General features: G+C 42.5%; 1 protein-coding gene across 3 annotated transcripts in view; it reads right to left on the bottom strand.

The window, feature by feature from the left end:
• The window catches only part of LOC138296086 (FERM domain-containing protein 6-like), a 1,138,137-nt gene that overhangs the window by 30,179 nt on the left and 1,087,385 nt on the right, over positions 1 to 20,573 (bottom strand). Inside the window, exon 12 of one of the 3 annotated variants that reach the window (XM_069234917.1) lies at positions 14,364 to 16,483. The exons of the other annotated variants lie outside the window; for them this stretch is intronic. Within the exon in view, the coding sequence (XP_069091018.1) occupies positions 16,461 to 16,483 (23 nt within the window). The 3' untranslated portion in view covers positions 14,364 to 16,460. Of the gene's footprint in view, positions 1 to 14,363; positions 16,484 to 20,573 lie in introns of those variants that run through there. 3 annotated transcript variants of the gene reach the window in all.

Raw genomic sequence — 20,573 nt, 5'->3', positions numbered from 1 at the left:
TGATTTGCCACTAACTTGATTGATTTTTTTCTTCTGTAAATGATTAAGTTTCAATAAACCTTTATGATTGGACAACTTAAACATTCTGGTCCTCATTTGAGAGGGCCTACCACCACTTTAGCGCTGCCTCAGTGTATTTTTTTGGCCCTAAGGCGGAAATAAGGTGGCCTTTTCCCAGCTCCATTATTGCAAAGTGGGGCAATGCATGCGCTGCACCACTATGTAACATTTCGAGCTACATTATGCCTGCGCCAGACATAATGTATGCAAAGAGGGCGTTTCCCTGTTTTTTTGTTTTTTTTTGGGGGGGGGGGGTTTGAAAAAGAGATCCAAGAAATTCTAAGAGATTTCTTTGCATCATTTTTTTGACACTTTAAACACTTGCTCAGAGCAGGCGTTAAAAGGGGGCATGCCATTGTTTTCAGTGGGCCCCTATGTACTGTTCAGGGTTAGCACCAAAATGTGTGCCATGGTGCGCCGTATTTTAAATACGGCACACACATGGTGGCGGTAGGGGGGCACAAGGGGCCGCAAGAAAAGTAGCACTACATGTAATGTAGCACCACTTTTCATAAATCTGTCCCTCTCTGTTTTTACTTGGAGCCTGATCTGCTTCATGCATATGAATGTATTGATGTGTGAACAGCCTCAGTTTTGAATTTTCATTCTTTAGATAGTGTTTTATGGGCCCTGAAATTTGAACAAAGAAAAGCAGTAACAAAATTGGTAGTAGAGAATGGTTTCAGACTGAGGCAACAAAGCTTAAAAAAATTCTCTGAATCCAAATTTGGCCTGTATTCAGAGTACTGTACCAAACTTCCATAGTTCCATTTGAATTGCCGATGGTGTTCCGGTGTTCCAGTGTTCCTGAAAGTGGTTGCAGTATCCTAGGAGTAAGGGTAGTGAGTTTTGTTTGCATCTTTTGATGATCTGCCATGCTTTGAGCTGTCGTATCAAATTGGGTCCAAAAGTACTTTAAGTTAAAGTTCAAAATTGAATTGTTTTTTCATGAATATTGCTCGTGTGTATGAAGGTTCATCCACTTATTGCTCAGAGTTGGAAGCTTGGTCATCGGATTTATCAAAATCTACGATTCCAGACTAGAAAGATTTAGGTGGCGTTTGACTTGTCTATTAAGGTTTAGGTGTTGGACTGTGAGGCTCCATGGCCTCAACAAGATAGGAACTTATTAAACTTCAATTGGAAGACTCTACTAACTGAGACTTGGTTCAGTTGATCCAAAGGAGTAAGACTGCACTAGCCAGAGTGGATTCCCGCTAGTTGAAAACTTTCTTGTGTGTTTGGTAGTGCCAAGAGATTACTATTCCCTATTTCCCCAAGAAAGATTTCCGATTCTACTTTTCTTTAGGTAACTAGACAAGAGTTGTTATTTTTAAAAAATATTTTGCTCATGCAAAGCTGATTGGAATGAAGAGAGCATCGCTGTGTAGTGTTGCGTGTCATTAGGTGTTAAAGAGGGATTGGTTGTTTAGCATGTATGTGCAATGTTGGGATTGGTAATTATATTCTTGGTTTTTTTGCAGCAATTGGTCGGTGCAGTGGTATAGCACTAGGATTGGGTGTTTGGTTGTTAAGTATTGCATTGTGATTTGTTGGGAACTACCTGTCAATTTGAGTTACAAAAGTCCTGTGTTTATTTTGTGTGATTTACAAAGCTGAAATTTTTTAAGAATCAAGAGCTTTGTTAAGAAATGATCCAAGTGTACTTGCTTAGCAGGGTGAGGAAACTTCTCCTGAGGGTACACCCCCATACGATATGGCCACTAATGTTGGATTACATACATGTATCTAAATCAAACAATGTAATAAGATCACAACGAAAGAAGGGAACTTGCAATTTGTCCCACATAATACATTTAATGCGAGAAAGGTTGAGAATTTAGGACGAGGGATATATGAGATGAACCTCCAACCAAGACCTGCGTAATTTGAAGCGTTGAATGCATCAGAACATGCCTTAGCACGAGAAGGAGAAATATAAAACCGAAATGAGAAATAAAATACATAGTTCAATAGAGTCAAAATGCAATGCGAAACAGCAGGGAAGGCGAGAGAATGTATTTGAAGGCAATAATTTGTCTCCTTTGATAGTAAAGTAAGAAATGGAGATAAGGAAGCCACCAGAGGGTGGGAGGGATGACAAAGAGAATCAGAGGTTCACAGTGATTCAGATGATGGGTTTTGGATGATTTGTTAAATTCCCAAACACCTCCTTACAATGCTGTTCCTTCACCTGTAGTGTTTCCTCCTAATCAAGTAGCTACTGCAAAATGAGTAGATCTTGGAGCGGGTGTGTGTGTGCCTGCTGAACAGGGTTTCCCTGAGGGAGGTTTACATCTGGTCACAACAGATTCATCATTAGGTGTTGTTAGTGCATCTGGTGGCATTACCTCCCCTAGACTGTCTGCTGTAACAACAGTCCTTAGTGCATCTACTGTTTCTACTGCTCTAGATTTGGGAGCGTGATCTAAGACAGAGGAGGTTGCCCCTAGAAGTACATCTGTTTTAACTACTAACAAGTTTCAGAATCACAACTTCAGGTAGAAGAGACCCTTCTTAGAGAACTGAGTGCTCTACAATTAAAATTAAAAGCAGAATTTGAGGAACAGACAAACAGAAATCTTGAACTTGATTTCCTAGATGTGTACAATGAAGTAGAGCTTAAGTTCTTGAGTAGGTAAGTTGCTAGGCATGCTTGTGTGGTGCATGACAAATTAGAAGGATTGGCTACAGAAATTAGGGTGATTTGAGTAAAAGTCAGAAATGTAAAAGTAATTTTAGAATGATCATGACTGAGAATACACTAAAGAAAATGAGTTCACGAGGTTTGACAACTCATGTCAAAGAGTTGGTAGAATGCGTCAGAGAATGAGGGATACACAGAAGTATAACGACCAATAGGCCAAATGGGAGAAACAAGAGAGGATAGAGGTGGGGCACGAAGGGGAGCAAGTGTGAGTGATGCAGAGGTTAGAGAGTACCCATTGTGAGAAGTCCATGAAGGCTGGTATGCTTGCGTGACCTGAAGTCGTGGTGATATTCTTATATCCACAAATCAATTTCCAAAGTTGTGGGAGAATGCCAACCAAAAGTACAATGTCATGGGCAGAATTTTGAAGATTTCGAATGTGCTTTGGGAAGACCTGAATGTTTTATTGACCCTGTGGTACCTAAGGATTTTTGGACAGAGTGTGAGGTGGTCATGGGTTGACTAGATGAAGAGCCACAGAGAAATGCTTAGACCCATGCAGCTACTGTTATGGACAAGTATGACCAGGTGATTGCTCATTAGAAAACAAAGGTCCCACAGAATGAAGTTGATTGACTCAAAATAACTAGAACTACAAGTATACAAAGAGTCTGTGCAAGCTTTTTATGAGAGGGTGATACAAGTTTTCCCACAGCACAGAGGTCTCAAAAATCCTTAAAGAGAGAATCTAAGGGATTCTGTCTCAGTTTGTTCTTGGGTCGTATCCAGAAATTAGTTCCTATGTACTAGAGAATATGATTTTTTTTTAGAAGTCGAAGACTTTAGATGAGATTCTCCAGTATACAAAATATGGTAGTAATAATTTGAAAATATATGTTGGTTCAGACAGGGTTGGTGCAGAAAGGATGTTAGAGTGGTGTGCATGTGGCAGATCCAAGGTATAATCCCCCTTCCAGTGTCGGTACAGGAATGAAGGGAGTTGGATTTCAAGGTGGAAGTCAGATGGTGCAAGCAGGAAATTTCACTCCTCAATGTAGAGGTTGAGTGATGCTTGCTGATCAGAATGCAGGGATGGACATAAATATGTTGAAGAAATCTACTGTTAGTCACATTTGTAAAAAGGTATACCACTAGAAACGAGAAAGCAGACATAAAAGACTGTATCCAAATCAAGTGCAAATATGAATGTGATGCCAATGCTGAATATGTACGTTCAAAGGTCATATAATGCCAATATGCTCCAGGCTCCAATGATGCAACACAATACAACTTGGCGAGCCCAAGATGCAACCTGAATCCAAACCCAGACCTTTAGCAGAACACTACAACAATTATCAGTCTTTTAAAGCCCCATTGGGCTAAACCCATATCACTATAAAGATGGTACCTGAAGATATCAGGGAAATTTACACTAATGAATGGCCTGTTAAACAGGCTCTGGCTTTATACAAAAACCAAACAGTGTGACATCAACAATGTTCAACATATTATTCCCTTACGCAGTAAACCTCAATAACATGCTTAAGACCATTTAAATCCAGAAGTAAAGTAAGGTATAAAGACAATATTTGATCAACTACATCAGGTTATGGTAGCACCTTGTCTTTCACCAATGAACAGGCTCCTTTCTCCTTTCTCCAAACCAGACAGGGTCAATAGGATAGTTTTAGACTATAGGAATTTAAACACACATACACAGACATATGGGGTGCAAAACACACACAGTACAGGTTTAATGGCAAACAAAAAGAAAAAACAAAACAACCTTGGACATCTCCAATCGGTTTTTAAGTCAAAACATAGTGCCTGAAAGCAAGTCTCTAACCACCCTTAGTTTCGATGTGGTGCAGTTGTCACATAGACACTTATCTATGGGCTATAGGGACAGTTCTGGTTTATTCTCAGCCCACATCAGGGAGATCTACAATCAGATTCAGAAGTATTATCATACACTGATTATATGTATCTCACTGATGAATATGTAGGTGGACATCTAAGGACAGGATTGTAATGATATTACCATCAAATGGTTACAAGATTAACTTTAAAAAGTAAAAATGTTTCTATCTTAATGTGACCTTTCTTGGATACCAGTTATTTAATGAGGGCCAGAGATTGTTTTTTTAATCCCTACAGAAGTGTGCTACTTTGCAGCCTCCTGATACAATGAAGAAGTTACAGTCCTTGCTGGGATTTCTTAACTTTGGATGATCTTACTAGCCTTAATATGATGAGCATATGAAGCCCTTGCATGACTTGATTTTTCCCACATTTTCCGCAAAACAGTGGGCAAACACACTGATATCTTGCGTGGTCTGTAAGCATACATTGTAGAGACAAAGGGGCATATTTATAAGCCCCTAGTGCCACCTTGAGTCACATTAGCGTCATCATTTTTTTACGTTATTGTGGCTCAACTAGGCCAAAATCCTAGCGCCATATTTACAAAGTGGTGCATTGCATGCATTGCACCACTTTGTAACCCTGTGCGCTACATTATGCCTGCGCCAGGCATAATGTATGGAAAGGGGGCGTTCCCCCGTTAGGGGGGCTGAAGAAATCTTGCAAAGAAATCTAAGAGATTTCCTTGCATAATTTTGTACAACACTTTTAACGAATGCTCAGAGCAGGTGTTAAAAAGGTGGCTTCCATTATTTATAATGGACCTCTAGGTACTCGTCAAGAGTAGGGCCAATATTTTGGCGTGACCCCTGCAGAGTACACCAATAGCGTAATGAAAAATGATGCTGTTCCCCACTACCCTGTGCCATGGTGCGCTGTATTTTAAATACGGCGCACACATGGTGGGACTAGGAGTCCGCTAAGGGGCGCAGGAAAAGTGGCGCTGCATTCAATGCAGCGCCACTTTTTATAAATCTGCCCCAAAATATTTACAAACTAGGATTGTAAGACAGAGCTAGTGCTCAGAGCCATACCAGGCCAGTCAAGTTATACTTATGTGATCTAAAATGAGGGACAGACCATTCCTATAGCATACAAATCACATTTGTATTCTCCAGCTGAAACACATTTCGCTCCCATTGAACAAGTTCTTGCAGCTGTGCAGACAGTTATCTTGAATGATGTCCATTGGCACAGGGAAAACTAGTGATTGTGGTTTCTCCCATAGCAGCACTAGGGACAGCCACTAAACTAGCTTCCCTAGTGCTCCAGTTCTTTACCTGAGATGGGTGCAGTGAGCTTCTTCCTTAAGTGCGGTGGATGTAAAGTTTCAGTATGATTCCACGCTTTGTACACAAGCTTTTCTATAATATTAACAGAATGTCTCTTCAACTCCAAAGCCTTACCCATTGAGTCACCGATATCTACTCAACCAGCAGTAGGAACAAGATATAAGTACTCCACAGCCTGCTTCAGTGCAATGTGTAATGATGGTGAATTCCATGTGCAGTGCACCAACATCAAAGCCTTAGGTGACAGTACTGCACAACATGCAGAAATACATTCCTTGGTACTTGCATTACAGAAGGCTAACCTGTCAGTTCCCACAATAATAATATCTGATTCATCCGCCTGTGTGCAGAGTACAATGTTGATTTGCATCATTGGTGTCTGGATTGATTCTAGGATTCCTGTTAAGAAGAAACACCTCTGGGGAAAGGTAGCTGTCTTACAAGATACACTCCCATTGTTCCATGTAACACACCTTGTGGGCTATCAGCATAATAGGTTTCACGCCAAAGGAAACTATGCAGCCTACTTAGCTGCCAAGGTTGTAATACAGAGTTTCAGAGTAGCAGTCCTAACCAGATCTCTAGTGAAGATCAACACAGATATATTAACAGCAATTTAGGCAACCATGAAGGGTGATAAGCCTCTTGCAGGCTTTCCTCCTAAGTAATCTTACACCCTTAATTTAGATAATACTCCTGTGGTTTCCATATCAGGAGTGGGAGACAGGATAATTCCTCATAAGCTGTCCAGGTTAAATTCAATCAAGGAGCAATGCTTCAGCAACACAACTAGTGGCCTTGTTTATATGAACAGACTAGAGATTATAGTACCCAATGCAATATTTGTCAACAGTTCAAACTTTCTACTGTTAGAAGACCCCTAACAACTCCCCTCATTGTCTCCAACATCCCTTTCAGGGTGATTTATTTGGACCATATGGGCCCAATAAATTCTGTTAACCTGTATAAATATGTATTGGTAATAAATGATTCATGTTCTCGATTCTTATGAGTATGGCCCCTGAGAGATGCACGTGCTCAAGTACTCATAAAGCATTTGCAGTATCTGGTAGCGTTACGAGTTCATTCATTTCATAATGATACTGCATTCACCTACAAGGCGCACAGGTACACTACGTTATAGGGAGTTTGTCTAAAATTCAGCAATCCATTTTGAGCTGAATCCAACAGATCAATTGAGCATTCTAACGGCATGATTAAACAAGCCTTGTCTGCTTGGGTACTTAGTCCAGGTCTTTGTTGGTACTATAATCGTTATAGAGTGCAGAGAGTAATAAATAACATGTCTAGACATTCCTATATGAGTAATTGGTGGTTGCAATTCATACGAGGTTCACATTGAAGTATCCATGTATGTACTGGGCCTAGATAATCCTGGGAAGGTGGCAGACAATAATAAGTTAAACCTGGAACAATGTTTGAATGTCTTACAGAGTGTCCAAGAGCTCAGAGACAAGCGGTCTAATGTCGCGACTCCATCTTGTGCCCTATTTCTTGTGGGTTTTACTCTCTGGGCTTATGTCACCCTTCCCTTGTGGCATCTCCCTAACCTGAATAATCCCAGTCATGCTTGCTTCACTAGTGGTGCCTCTAAAACCTGTGCCCCCTCTTTGGTTCCCCCTCCCGAACCGCCTGAACCATTACCCTCCTGTTTTGTTGCTATGCACGTTTCACCCAGTTTGCCCCTGCAGATATCAGATATCTAGTTATGATAACCACGTTTCCTCTATGGAACACTAGGTTGTACCACAAGGTAATAGCTATATGTCAATTACTGTTTGCACCTGCTTCCAGCTAGACCCATTTCCCTTGTTATGTAACACGTGCATTTCCCTCCCAGGTTCATTGGAATATTCCATGCTTCCATGTGGGTCATGTATCCTTCTGGAAATCTCTTTGCTTCTTGTATAAATAACCCCCTAACTTGCATCGGGGGTTGCCTTCGAACTTGTGCCCGACATGCACATGCATCGTTCCTGCACTCAACTTCCTGTGTTCCAGTCGTGCGCTAGTTTCTTACCTGTGATCGTCTCCTGATTCAACTTCCAGCACTCTAGTCTTCCAAGCCCTCATGAAGACTTTGGGATTCTGGTGTCTGTGATGCTTCCAGTGTCTTTCTTCATGAGCTATGATTACACCTCTTCTTGAGCTTCTTGTACTGAATTTCATGTTGACTTGGACTCCGGTTCCAGTATTGATAAGGCTATGTCCTCAACTAGCAGGTTAGTGCGCACTAAACTGCAGACTTGAAACATTTTCAAGACTTAAATTCCCTGAAGGTGTGAGGCCCTTTGGATTTTGAAATTCTTTTGGAGTATAGCACACTCACCTGGAGGCCCAGTGCTCTGAACTCTTCATGCACTAAAAGTGTGTCTTTATTTTCCTGGCAAGTTGTATTGAGTACCTTGGAATAAGTTTCTAAAGACGAAAGTTGTATTAGCTCAGAATCAAAATACTGGATGCTTCTGAGGTCCGGAAATTCGTCATTTATTCTTGAATTGGTAGCTGCTCTCTCTTTCATGTAATGTTTATGATGATTCCAGTATGTATACTAGAAGCACAAATTATTGTTTGAGGTTCTAAGTAGGGCATCTGTTGATAATATTGTCTATTGCCATTTTATGATGTTTTGCATCTGCATAGAGGATAACGAAGTCCAGACAGTCCCACCTTCCATACAGTGTATGAGGCAGTTGAGCAGCTCCCACAGTGACATGGGTTCAGTTTTTCTTGTTTTCTCCCATCCCCCTTTCCACCCGGGTGCTGTTGGTGAAACAAGACGGCTGTTCCTTTTTATACTGTACAGGCCCACCTGGGATTGGAGGTCCAGCATCGCCCCTGTGGTTGGAACCAGGTTAGTGTGTGACATCTAATGTGAAACATTTTGATGCCACCAGCAGTGAACAGAAGGTTTTCACAGCTGCTAAAAGGTGGGTTCCTAAAGTAGGGGATCTAATTTGTGAAAAAATCCATGACAAGCAAGCTTTTAAACCATCCTACATAGCATCCATTGTAGCGCTTGGTGTGCAAGCCAAACTGTCATCCTATCCCCTTTGTCTGGTTCAAAGAGAAACCAAGAGGTGTCCATGAACCATGGGAAGAAGCACTATGTTGCTGGTTCTGCACAGCAGACCCTCATGAAAACCATGAATGATTCAGAGTAAAACCTCTCTTCTCCAAATGAGCTACCTCAGAAAAGAGCAGTAACATCACTAGCTTGTGTACGCAGTCAGGGATATTTGACCTTACTGCTTCTCAAACTTTACAGAGAGCAAAGGGTTCCACTGATGCCACTATCACTACAGTTGCAAATGTTCACCACAACACTATGGATTATTATGAACCACTGCTTTTCTTAACACTAATCAAGATGATGCTTTTTCGAGAAATAATGATTTCTAATAACAAATGTGAGTTCCACGCAGAGAACATTTCAACATATTCCACTGTCACTTTACTCCATAGATTTCTTCTTGCTAATTATGAGTTTTGTGACAGGTACTTGATACTTGATACAAACTTTGTCCTATATTTGGATCAATGCAGGAGTGTTTCTTTTCATTGTGTGGCTGCCAAAAATTATCATTGTTCTACTGCTACTGAATGGACATTCCATTCAAACATTGCAAACATCACAGCTTATCCTATACCTGTGGGCATAGCATGTTAAAGGTTGTTTATCAAGCAATGGACCCAACTGAGACATTGCAATTGCTATATGTGTTGAGGTTTGCAATCAATGTGATTATTTCTGCTTCTTTTTCAGATGACTGGGTTCCAAAGACTGTAAAACACATGGGGGCTTATTTACAAGCCCTGTGCACTGCCGGACCACCAGGCCCATATCTACAAGGCCATACAAAGCCACTTTGCATGCCTTTTCATGGCCTTGTAAATATGGTGTAAGCCAAAGTAGCGCAAGTCACTGCATTGCCGTACACTGCTTCAGTGAGGATTTGCACTGGCATTGAGGTGGGTTTTCCCATGCAGCAACCAAGGGTTTTGACACAGATTTGCAATAATCTGTAAACCTGAGAATGAGTCAAAATCTTACACCTCCCCAGGGTATGCGCAACGAGGAGAAATATCTTTATTTCTCTTTATTTGATTCCTCTTTATATGTGTGCCGCACTTTGCAGCACACATAGAAAGAAGAAAAAGCCTCCATGGATTGCTTTTATACGGGAAGGTGTCCCTTCCTGCAGAGAAACAATCCTGTCTGCAACGCATGCATCTTTGCACCATGGTGCAAGGCAGGGGCGGCTGGTGTTCAAGGGCTAAGGGGCTGCGCCCCTAGCCTTTTCTGGCCTCTCTAGTGAAGCATATATTTAATTACATGATGAAAGTAAAACATTTTCTGCACAACATTTTCAGAGTGAAAGTTGTGCACTTTGAAAAGCCCCACTGCGCCTGCGTCAGTATGTGGCTGAAAGCTGCATAGTAGGGCTGACAGGGCTTGCCCATGCAAAGCCCTTACGTTTTCTCAGAACGCAGTGACGTCCCTGGCTTATCTCCTCCTCCACCAGAAGCCCTGATTGTAAACAGCCTGGAGCCCTTTTTTGTAAGCCCGAGTTTCTGAAAACTTCATGTCACTCCTATATTATTCTCCACCCTTTCCTATTTACTCAAATGGTGGGGTGTGATCAGAAGGGTCTACGTACCAGAGGTCACATTTTATTAAAAGAATGTTGCATTGCGCAAAGAAAATCCCCAGTCTGTGGCAGAGAAATTGAATAAATACAATAAATAACTCCATCCAGGGCTCCCTGGGAGACAGGAGTGTGACCTGAAGACCTCAAGTCATAAATATGCCAAAGACAACTCTGCACACAAGTAAGTTGGAGCTCTATCTTTTTTACAGACAATAAGAAAAAAATCTGTTCTCTCAGCTCTCCTCTCCTTTCACTGCCTCTGTAGGTGATTTTGTCTCTCAAAGGCAGTAATGGTTCCTGTAATTTATCATGGCTAGTTATGCTCATTTTATTTCTTCTGCAGACTAATGACGTGATATGTCATATTAAACATGTAATCTGCAGCTCAAATAAACGTGTACCTTTTATCACTGAAACTGCTGGATACTGGATGGGTGAGGCAATGTGTGTTTGTTTGAATGTGTTTGCAGGGCTTGACTGAGTGGCTGAGAAAATGTGGGTGTCTGTGTATAAGAGTTGTGTGAATGGCAGTGGATGACAATGTGGATGAGTAAATGGGTAGGTGACCAAAGGCAGTGGGTGAGTAGGTGAATGGAAATACGTGGATAGTGAGGCTCTCTCACAAGGTGCAATTCCGTCTTGTATTTGTGCCCCACCACTGCTTTCAGTCACCAGCCACCACTGGTGCAAGGGTGCCTGCCTCAGCGTAGGAAACCCATTGGGTACCAGTGCAGGGGCAGAGGACGAAAATGTAGCGGATCATGTAGCTATGGTGCATTTCTGCCCTTTCGCTGTAACTCAGGGCAGCGCAGCAAGGTGCTGTTACAGCCTGTGCTACACTGCGCAACTGGGCTTGTAAATAAGCCCCATGATGTCTGATTTGCAGGCATATACCACTTTGAACAATGATTCTTATTTGAATGCACTGAATTATAAAGAAATATAGGCCCTCATTTAGACATGGGCAGTAAAAACCGCCTACCGCCACGGCGACGGCCGCCAAAAGACCATCGTCGCGGCTACCATCCGTCCTCCATAATATGACCACAGCCGGATTTCCGCCACAAGAAGGGCGGAAATCCAGCTGTGGCCTTACTGTCGGATAGCGGTAAGGTCGCGCTCCTACCACCAGCAGCCCCATGCCAGTAGACCGTCGCCAGCCGTATTATGACAAATAATACGGCCTGGCGGTGTTCTGCGGGTGGACGCTGCTGGCAGTAGCAGTGCCCCATCCCGTCCCCTGCCGGAAGACCCCCGGGATCCAGGTAAGACAGGTCTCCGACAGGGCAGGGGTGTGGGGGTTGTTGTGTGTGTGTGTGCAGGTGTGTGTGCATGTATGTGTGAGTGTGTGCGTGTGTGTAGTGTTGTTTGGGTGCATGGATGAATGTGTGAGTGCGTGGATGAATGTGTGTGAGTGCGTGTATGAATGTGCGTGAGTGCGTGTATGTATGGTAATGTGTACGTGTATCAGCATGTATGTGATGATATGAGTGCGGATGTGTGCGTGAATGAATGTATGCATGCGTCGTGTATGTGGGGATGAGTGTGTTTCTGCGTGTGTGTGTTTTGAGGGGGCATGGATGTAGGGGGTGGGGGTGTCTGGGGAGGTTTGGGGGTAAGGGGGCCTCCTATTCCCTCTCACTGATAGGGCCTACTGCCATGGTTTTTCCTGGTGTTACGAATGCCACAAAAACCATGGCGGTAGGCAGCGCCTTAATACCGCTGGCGGCACAATTGGTGGCCGCCGGGCTGGAGATTCTCATTTCCAGCTCTGCGGCTGTTACCAACATGGCGGTCGGAGTGGTACATTGGCCAATGTCATAATGTGGCGGTAAGTACCGCCAGCCTGTTGCTCTGACATTAGCTCCGACTGCTGGGGTCATAATGACCCCTATAATGTTTTCAGGACTAAGCACACTATTATATACATAGAACTAGTTATCTAAGAGAAACATACAAGTACACACAGCATGAACATCGTAAAACTCCAGCTCTTAATAGTCACCCAACTTTCTTGAAGAAATTTCCCTATTTTCAGAGTGAGGACAGGTCCCATCCCTCAGCTTTTTATTTTTTACAATGTCCACAACAAACCAATTTAATTATAATCAATAGTAATAAACATTTGTATGCAAGTTAATTTAATCAGAATTTGGCTTTACAAGGACATTAATAATAAAAAGAAAATATTAATGAGAAAAGCATCTGAGGAACACAATTGTGGGAGGTTCACCGTAAAGAAGACTTATTTTGAGCATGCATTATACCCAAAGAATTTATTTTTCTGAGCAAAACTATCAAACAGATTACCTGTTGTAGTGAAGCCATTTCAGTTCTGTTTTTGGGCATGTTATTTTAGCAAATAGGCCTGCTGCTTGTGCCCTTTCACCTATTTACATTTAATTTAAATCCATTTTATTATTTTAGAAACAATTACATTTGTGGTGATATTTTATTTTCCTCTTTCTTGCTGTTGTTTTGCCAAGGAATGCATTTACATTTCTTAGCATGATATTCTTTCACTCTGTGCTTAGTTCAAGGCCGCAACAAGATAGGGTTGCTGGCACAAAGTGGTACACCGCGTCTCCTTTACATTCTACAGAAACATATGTATTTTTACATGGGAACACTCTTATCATAACACTAGGGCCCATATTTATACTTTTTTAGCGCCACATTTGCACCGCTTTTTGATGCAAAAATCGCGTAAACTTACAAAATACAATTGTGTTTTGCAAGTTTGCGCCGCTTTTGCGTAAAAAAATGCTGCAAATGCGGCACTAAAAAGGTATAAATATGGGCCTAGCTGTTTTATTATAAAACTTCTCTCTGCCCCCTGTATGTTAGAGGGAGGTTCCAGCCAGATGACTGCCACCGCATGCTGTTTAACTTCGCCGCAGCTGCTTGCTGAGACTGACAGTTCCCTGGCCTATATTTGGAAGGTGTTTCAATAGACAAAAGGCTTCTCCACTACTGCCATTTTCCGCTTCTGTTTGTCTTTGCATGTGTGAGACAAATGTAATTGGGAGAAAAGGATAAGATCTGATCCACCACTATTTTCTTGAGAGATCACAATATATTGCGCCCAGCTACCACAAATCACTTTGCTCTTGGGCATAGGTGAGGCACTGCTAGCTGGCTGGAAACAGAGTAGGCCAACAGTTGTCACATTGTGTGGGATCAAACTCAGTTTCCCACAATTTAGGTGATGCTGCCTCACAAATCCAGCAGCCTCATTGGTACAATGAGAGCCAACGTAACACTGTCTGGGACTTGGAACCACAAAAAGACCTTCAGAAGCCCTCTGTATTTAACCTTGTTCATGAACTGGCAATAACAAATGAACATTTGAGATTCTGAAATAAACAATATGGTCCAGAATGGAACATATATTTCTACTCAGTTCCCTCCTGAAGGTTTAGCCTTATGGCCATGTGATTCTGCATGCATTGTTTTATTTCTAAGACCCCTGGCCTTAAAGCTAACCATCCTGATTCACAATATAGAACCCACACATCTATAGTTGTTACCACATATTTTGTGGGCAACCTGTGCCAATGTTGGTTAGAACCTTTCATTCTTTCAGTTGTGAAGGAGCATGTGTTCTTAATTAAAGAAAACATGTTTTTTCTGATTGCCTCTCGGTTCATGCCCAAGTAGAAATAAGCTATTCATAGCGACAGGAATATATGCCATTTATAATGAATGGAATAAGTACTCAGAAAAAGAAGCTGCAGAGAAAATGAGCGAAAGACAGATCAAGAAAACCTTCAAACTGTTTTTATTGATAATTGTATGCACATGCTTTCTAAAACGGTGTATTCTTCAACAACATCATATTGTCAACCTTAGAGCTTCTTCAAGGAGACATGGGTCCATAATAACTAGGGATGGGCGAAACTTGCAGAGTTTTACTCAATGGAATTCTGTGGAGTTACATAAAAACTCTGCAAGATTCAGGGGAGTTCTGTCCACCCCAGCTGTGTGCATCCGGGGTCTCTTTCTATAATCAGAGCACACAGAAAAGGTTTTAGTCTGAATTCAGGGGAACCGCTGCTATGGTCTTGCCCATCGATCCAGTGCTGCTGCCACTGAATTCCTGCCTCAGGCATAGGGGCAGATGGTGAGCCAAGAGTTTCCCAGGAGCACTGCATGCACCTCTTCATCTCAGAAACACACATATGGTTGAAATAATCTCCCCTGTTTTCTCTTGCTCTCTCTCTACTTTGTTTGTGCACCTCTCTCTCTACCTCTATTTATGTGAAATGCCTGTATTGAGAAGGGTGGGTGATGAGTAAGACACTCTCTGTCTCCAGCTGGGATTCAGGTGGCAACACATCTTCTGCGGGAGTAGTCAGCAGCATGGCCTGTGTGTGTGTGTGTGTGTGTGTGTGTGTGTGTGAAGTGCCTCATATGCTGGTTGCACAGGAGGCACGCATATGTGTGTATTATATAAATGCAATATAAGTGAAGGTTCTATATATAGCACACAATACCCAACTGAATGTGAGCTTTGCTCATTTTCGTTTCTACTCTGAAAGTTTTTCTAGCTAGGCTTGCAGGAGGTTTCACTTCTGAACAGCAGCGCTTTCCAAGCAGGGTGACACCAGTGCAGCAACTCTCATGAGGTCATAATGCTGGAAACCTTCCAACCACAATAAACTGAATAAAGTAACTCCATGCTACCTGAATGCAACAGCAGCTCCCAGTTGCCGCGCCCATACTCACCCCCTGCGGCCAGCTCCAGTCCTCGGAGTGCAGGTGCTGTGGCTTGGCCTGCTTGTGTCTAAGCATGATGCTTCTGGAGCTGCACCTCAGCAGCAGCACTGCCCCAGCTCACACCCGCACATTACACGAGTTGGGAAGTCGCCTCCTTTCACTGGGACCAGGTATGTCAGACTACTTTTGATTATCAATAATGCATTGCGAGTTATCACAGCTCTCTGACAGCTGATTGGCCTGGAGCTTTCCTTCATTATTCAAAGAGGTGCCATTCATGGATAAACCCCAGGGCACACTGGGATTGTAGTCGCATCTGTGATGAAAGTGACCGGGCGCCAGTAAACTCTGCGACACGGCAGAGTTTTTGCCGAACTCTGCAGTCCAAGTGGAGTGGCAAAACTCTGCAGGAGGTGTTTACCACCTACCCGTAGTTACAACATGCCCAACATCAGTAAAGAGTTATAATACAACTACATTGGGCCAACAAACTTTTAGATCAGGTTATGTACCTGTCAACTTCTGAATGAAATGGCTATTTTTGAAACTTACAATCTAACATTGACACAGTACAATGGCCAAAAAAAGAATCTGCATATTCTTTGTTAAGTATCGAACAAATTGAAAAAACACTGCTTTCAGTTAGTGAACATTACATTTACATGGCTAATTCAACATATTAATTCTCTGCCCATTACAACTTTTCATTTCCATGACTATCAGAAATATAAATCTTTAGGCTGGTATGAATCAATGCACAATTCACTTCTATTCCATTCGTGGAAAATTCAATTTTTAGGCTAAAGCCTATCAGAGAGCACAGCTGTCTAGTTTGCTAGCAACATCTTGGGGACACTCGGAGAACTCCCCTGTGAATGCATTCTGTCCATTCCTTATCATTGGCTTTGTGTTTTGCAGCTCAAGGTTTTCGGCTTTCTCTTTGCTGGCTTTATTTGTTTTAGGCTGTACAGGGTGAGTTCCTCCCTCCCAAGAAGCAAAGCCTTTTCACATCACATCCCCTTTTATTCTTCCATGAGTGCTCCTTTCTGTATGCAGGCATGTTAACAGAGGGCAGTTGTCGGGCTCTGTCTTCCGAGGGAGCTTGGTGTTCGTTATTGCTTGTCTGTCTCAAAATTAGAGGATTTATCGGACTATCTTGCTGGATGCTGGGGGTAGAAAAGGATATGTTCTAGCACACAACATCATTTAAAATAACTGTAATAATTTGGAATATATCAGAATTAGGAACGCACAAATTAAGCACAGTTTTGGTTAATTCTGAAGTGTGTTGGAAACAAATATTTTAATATGATCAAAACATATCAATGCACTCTGTTAGTGGTTCTTAACCTTTTGACTTCTGTGGACCCGTACTGATTCACTACTGACGAGAGTACCTCTGACTAAACAATTTCTAGGATGTGAACTTCAAAATAATACACTGCTACAGAAACAAGCATTTCGAACAAATGCACAAATTATCAAATATTTTCTTTAATTCACAAACGCAACTTTAAACTATAATTTTAATGGGATGATTGGCGCTTTTCAAAATGTTCATTAATTTATTTATTTCTAAACAACAAAGCTATATGCTATGCATTACCATATCACTTTGAATTTTTTGCCATCAATGCATCCTCACTTTTTGTCAGAGCATACTATTGCTTCAATTAGGCCACTAATCATCAATACTACTGTTTGAAGTGCTTGTGCTTTTCCTGAAAGTCAAGCTAAGGATATCACCTTAATTTTCAGGCTCCAGTTCAGGTTCCTTCAAATTTACAGAGCATTCTAAAATGTTTAATTTTCAATTAAGCTTTGTTATTTATATATACTTTATCAATCCAGGGATGGCTATAGCACTGATGGTGCCTGATAAGTAGAGATGAAGGTGTGTAAAAAGGAATAGCCAGACCATGATATGGTGATTATAATAGGTGTTTATTTAAAATAGTTAACTAAAGTGGTGAAGGTGATCATATTCAGAAGAAATTATTTACAATCTGTTGCCGCCTGCGTATACCAGCAGCTGTGTTCTGTAGTTCCCCCTCCTGTTGCAGGCCATCATCGTCCTCTTCCTCCTCTTCAGGCATGTGTGGCTCTGGTTCCAGGAGGGGAATGTTTCTTCTGACAAAAATGTTGTGCAATATTGCACGTGAGGATGATCCTACAGACCATCTCGGGGGAATATAGGAGGCTACCACCAGTGATGTCGAGGCAGCGGAACCTTGACTTGAGGATGCCGAAGGTCCGCTCAACAATGCTGCGTGTCCTCCTATGGGCCTCATTGTATGCACGCTCTGCAGCTGTACTCGGGTTGCCAAATGGTGTCATAATCCATGGCTGGATGCCATACCCCTGATCAGCTGCAATAGAAAATGAATGGGATCATGTTGATGTAGCTGGCACTATTGAAAAGACCTTTAATGGCAGTAGTTGTCTTGTGTTGTCTGTGTCTCTTTTGTGTACTAATGTGACATCCTATACTTGTAGGCTATACCATCTGCATTGTGTTGTTTCCTTGGCTGAACAAGTGTTTGTCTGCTAACCGTTTGTCAGCAATATGTTTTGGGATTTTCAGTACAGTGTGCCCTCCCTAGCATTGTGACTTGTGATACAGTTGTCCGTGTGTCTTCACTGGGGGTGAGATGATAGTTCCATGCAGAGTTAAAATTGAAAGTGTTTTTAGCACGTTCATATGAAAGTACCCTGGACATCCCATACCTTTAGACTTAGGCAATGTATTAATGTAAAGGTCATTGGGACACTTACAATTTGCAAGGTGACATTTAGGCAACCACACTCATTGACGTATTCACATTAGGCTGTACAGTAATTTCCGATGTGTGACAGGTTCAATGGTGAGTTAAGAAACATGGCTAGCGATGTCACGACCTCAGTGTGTTTCTGTTGACATGTTGCTGTTGTGGTGTATGTGTTGTGTGTCCTAGTGGGTTGCTGTGCAGTGTATATATATGTAGGTTTTTGTACTTACCAACAAGTAGTCCATTGCCATACCGTCCATCCTGGAAGTGTTGATTGATGGTGCAGTGACGGAAGATGTATGAGTCATGTACACTCCCAGGATATTTAGCCACGATGTTGGTGATCAATCCTTGGTGATCGACAATGGCCTCCACGTTGATGGAATGTGTGTGCTTCCTGTTGCGGTAGAGGTGTTCAGTTGCAGCAGGTGGCACAAGGCGTACATGTGTGCAGTCGATTGCACCAAGGACGTGTGGTAAGCCACTGATTGCGTAGAACCCCTGTTTAGTTTCCTGCTGCTTCTGCAGTGTGTTAGGGAAGCAGATGTGGCGGGGTGTCAGTCGAATGATGGCATCCAGTACTTTGGGCAAAAAGGCGGAGAATGATGGTTGTGATATTCAGCCTACCAGGGCACCAGTTGTTTGAAAAGAGCCACTTGATATGAAGTACGGCAAGCAGCTTGGTTTCTGTTGGGATGGTGTGGGGTGTCACCAAAGTGGTGTTCAACTGCTGTTCAATGTTTCGCAGCAGCTGCTGAATGGCCTGCCAGTTCAACCGGTATCTCTGTATGATGTTGTGTTCCCTGAGGCCCAGAAGGGTTGTTCTTGGGCGGAATATCCTCTTCTGCCTTCTGCGCTGCCTTTGGGGTCCCTGCTGGTGTTGTTGTAGCTGCTGTTGTTGTTGCTGGGCTCTGCGTCTGCGTGCATGCTGGATTAGAATGACCTCCATGGCTCTCTGTTGCTGCTCTGCTGCTCTGCTGTTTGTTCCGATTAAATTCAGGTGTGTTTGCCCCATTTTAACGCCTGCCCTGACCCAGGTATTAATTTTTTACGCAAATCGGGCTGTGTGTCATTTTCTGGCTCCGCCTCCCGGCCGTGCGTCATTTTTGCCCGAAAGCATAAATACGACGCACAGCCGTTTAAGCCATTTTTTGGACGGGAAAGCCTACCTTGCACATAATTAACGCAAGGCGAGTTGCCGCATCCAAAAAATGACACACACGGCGGAATTTTGACGTCCGCGGGCTCGGGTGTCAAAGTTTAAATATGGGGCAACGTTTGCACTGATTTTTGATTGAAAGTTTTTGACGCACAATCGGCGCAGATGGAGTATAAATATGCCCCTAAATGTCTAGAGTTCTTGACCTGGAGCAACACATAGTCAGAATTTAAAATGTAACACAGTGTTTGGGGTTGCTTGCCAAAATACAAAATTACTACTACATACAGGCACCCTTTATAGCAACCTTAGAATAAAAAAAGATTGAGGGTAAAAAAAAAAAAAAGCGTTTCTAAACAGATTCATTGAGGATTGCGTTCAGCTGTTTGATGCTGGTTTACTGAGCCATATTAGACGGATTGTATCTTATACAAGTATTAAAATGATCTGTATGACAAAATCATTAACCCCCTGAGTTGTCTACATGAATTACAAACCTGTGATCTGCATGTTAAACTTAGGGCCTGATTTATGAAAAGCTAGTGCCGCCTTAGCGTCATTTTTTGACACAAAAGCGCACAAACTTACAAAATATAATCAAATTTTGTACATTTGCGCCACTTTTGCGTCAAAAAATGACACTAAGCGCAAACTTTTCATAGATCAGGCCTTTAGTGCTTTGCAGCAGACACATTTAATCTATTTATTTGTGGCCACCGGTAAATTGGGTGCCATATCACGGTGCCTATTTTGAGGGAGGGAGATCTGTGGAGAGGGTCACGGGTTGGTAAGAGGGGTAGGGATGGAAGGTGGTCCCGGTTCGCCCAGACGGGAGGGCTCCAGTTGTAGGCCACTAAGAGAGAGGGTGGGGTCTTCAGTGATGTGGGGTGGTAAGATGGTAAAGGGTGGGGTGGATTGTTGGAAGAAGGAGGAAAAAAGAGATCCTAATGCAGCATGGAAAAAAACAGCTCTGGAGAAGTAGGCGAGGAATGATAGGCAATCGATTTCGGAGAAATGGTAGCAGGATTCGGTTGAATTACTGTTGTGGACCTATCATGGATCCGGATGTTTCTGGGAGGGAAGCTTCTGGGCACATATGATCTTCGCTTTCCAAAGTGGTCAAATGGCGGGCCCAAATTCCAAACTAAGAGTTGTCTCTTGGAATGTTAACGGGTTAGATAACAAGAGGAAAAAGGGTGCAATCGAAGAGTGGGTTAAAACAGCAAATCCCTCTGTAATCCTGTCCAAAGAAACTCATATTCCAGTCAAAAAATTGCGGGAATTCGTTATGTTTGGAAGTTGGGTGGAGTACAAGGGGTTTGCTGCGGT

The sequence above is a fragment of the Pleurodeles waltl genome, chromosome 5 (genome assembly GCF_031143425.1).
Source record: "Pleurodeles waltl isolate 20211129_DDA chromosome 5, aPleWal1.hap1.20221129, whole genome shotgun sequence".
NCBI lineage: Eukaryota > Metazoa > Chordata > Amphibia > Caudata > Salamandridae > Pleurodeles > Pleurodeles waltl.
The sequence above is the reverse complement of the archived record's forward strand: the minus strand, read 5'-3'. Positions and strand labels throughout refer to the sequence as shown.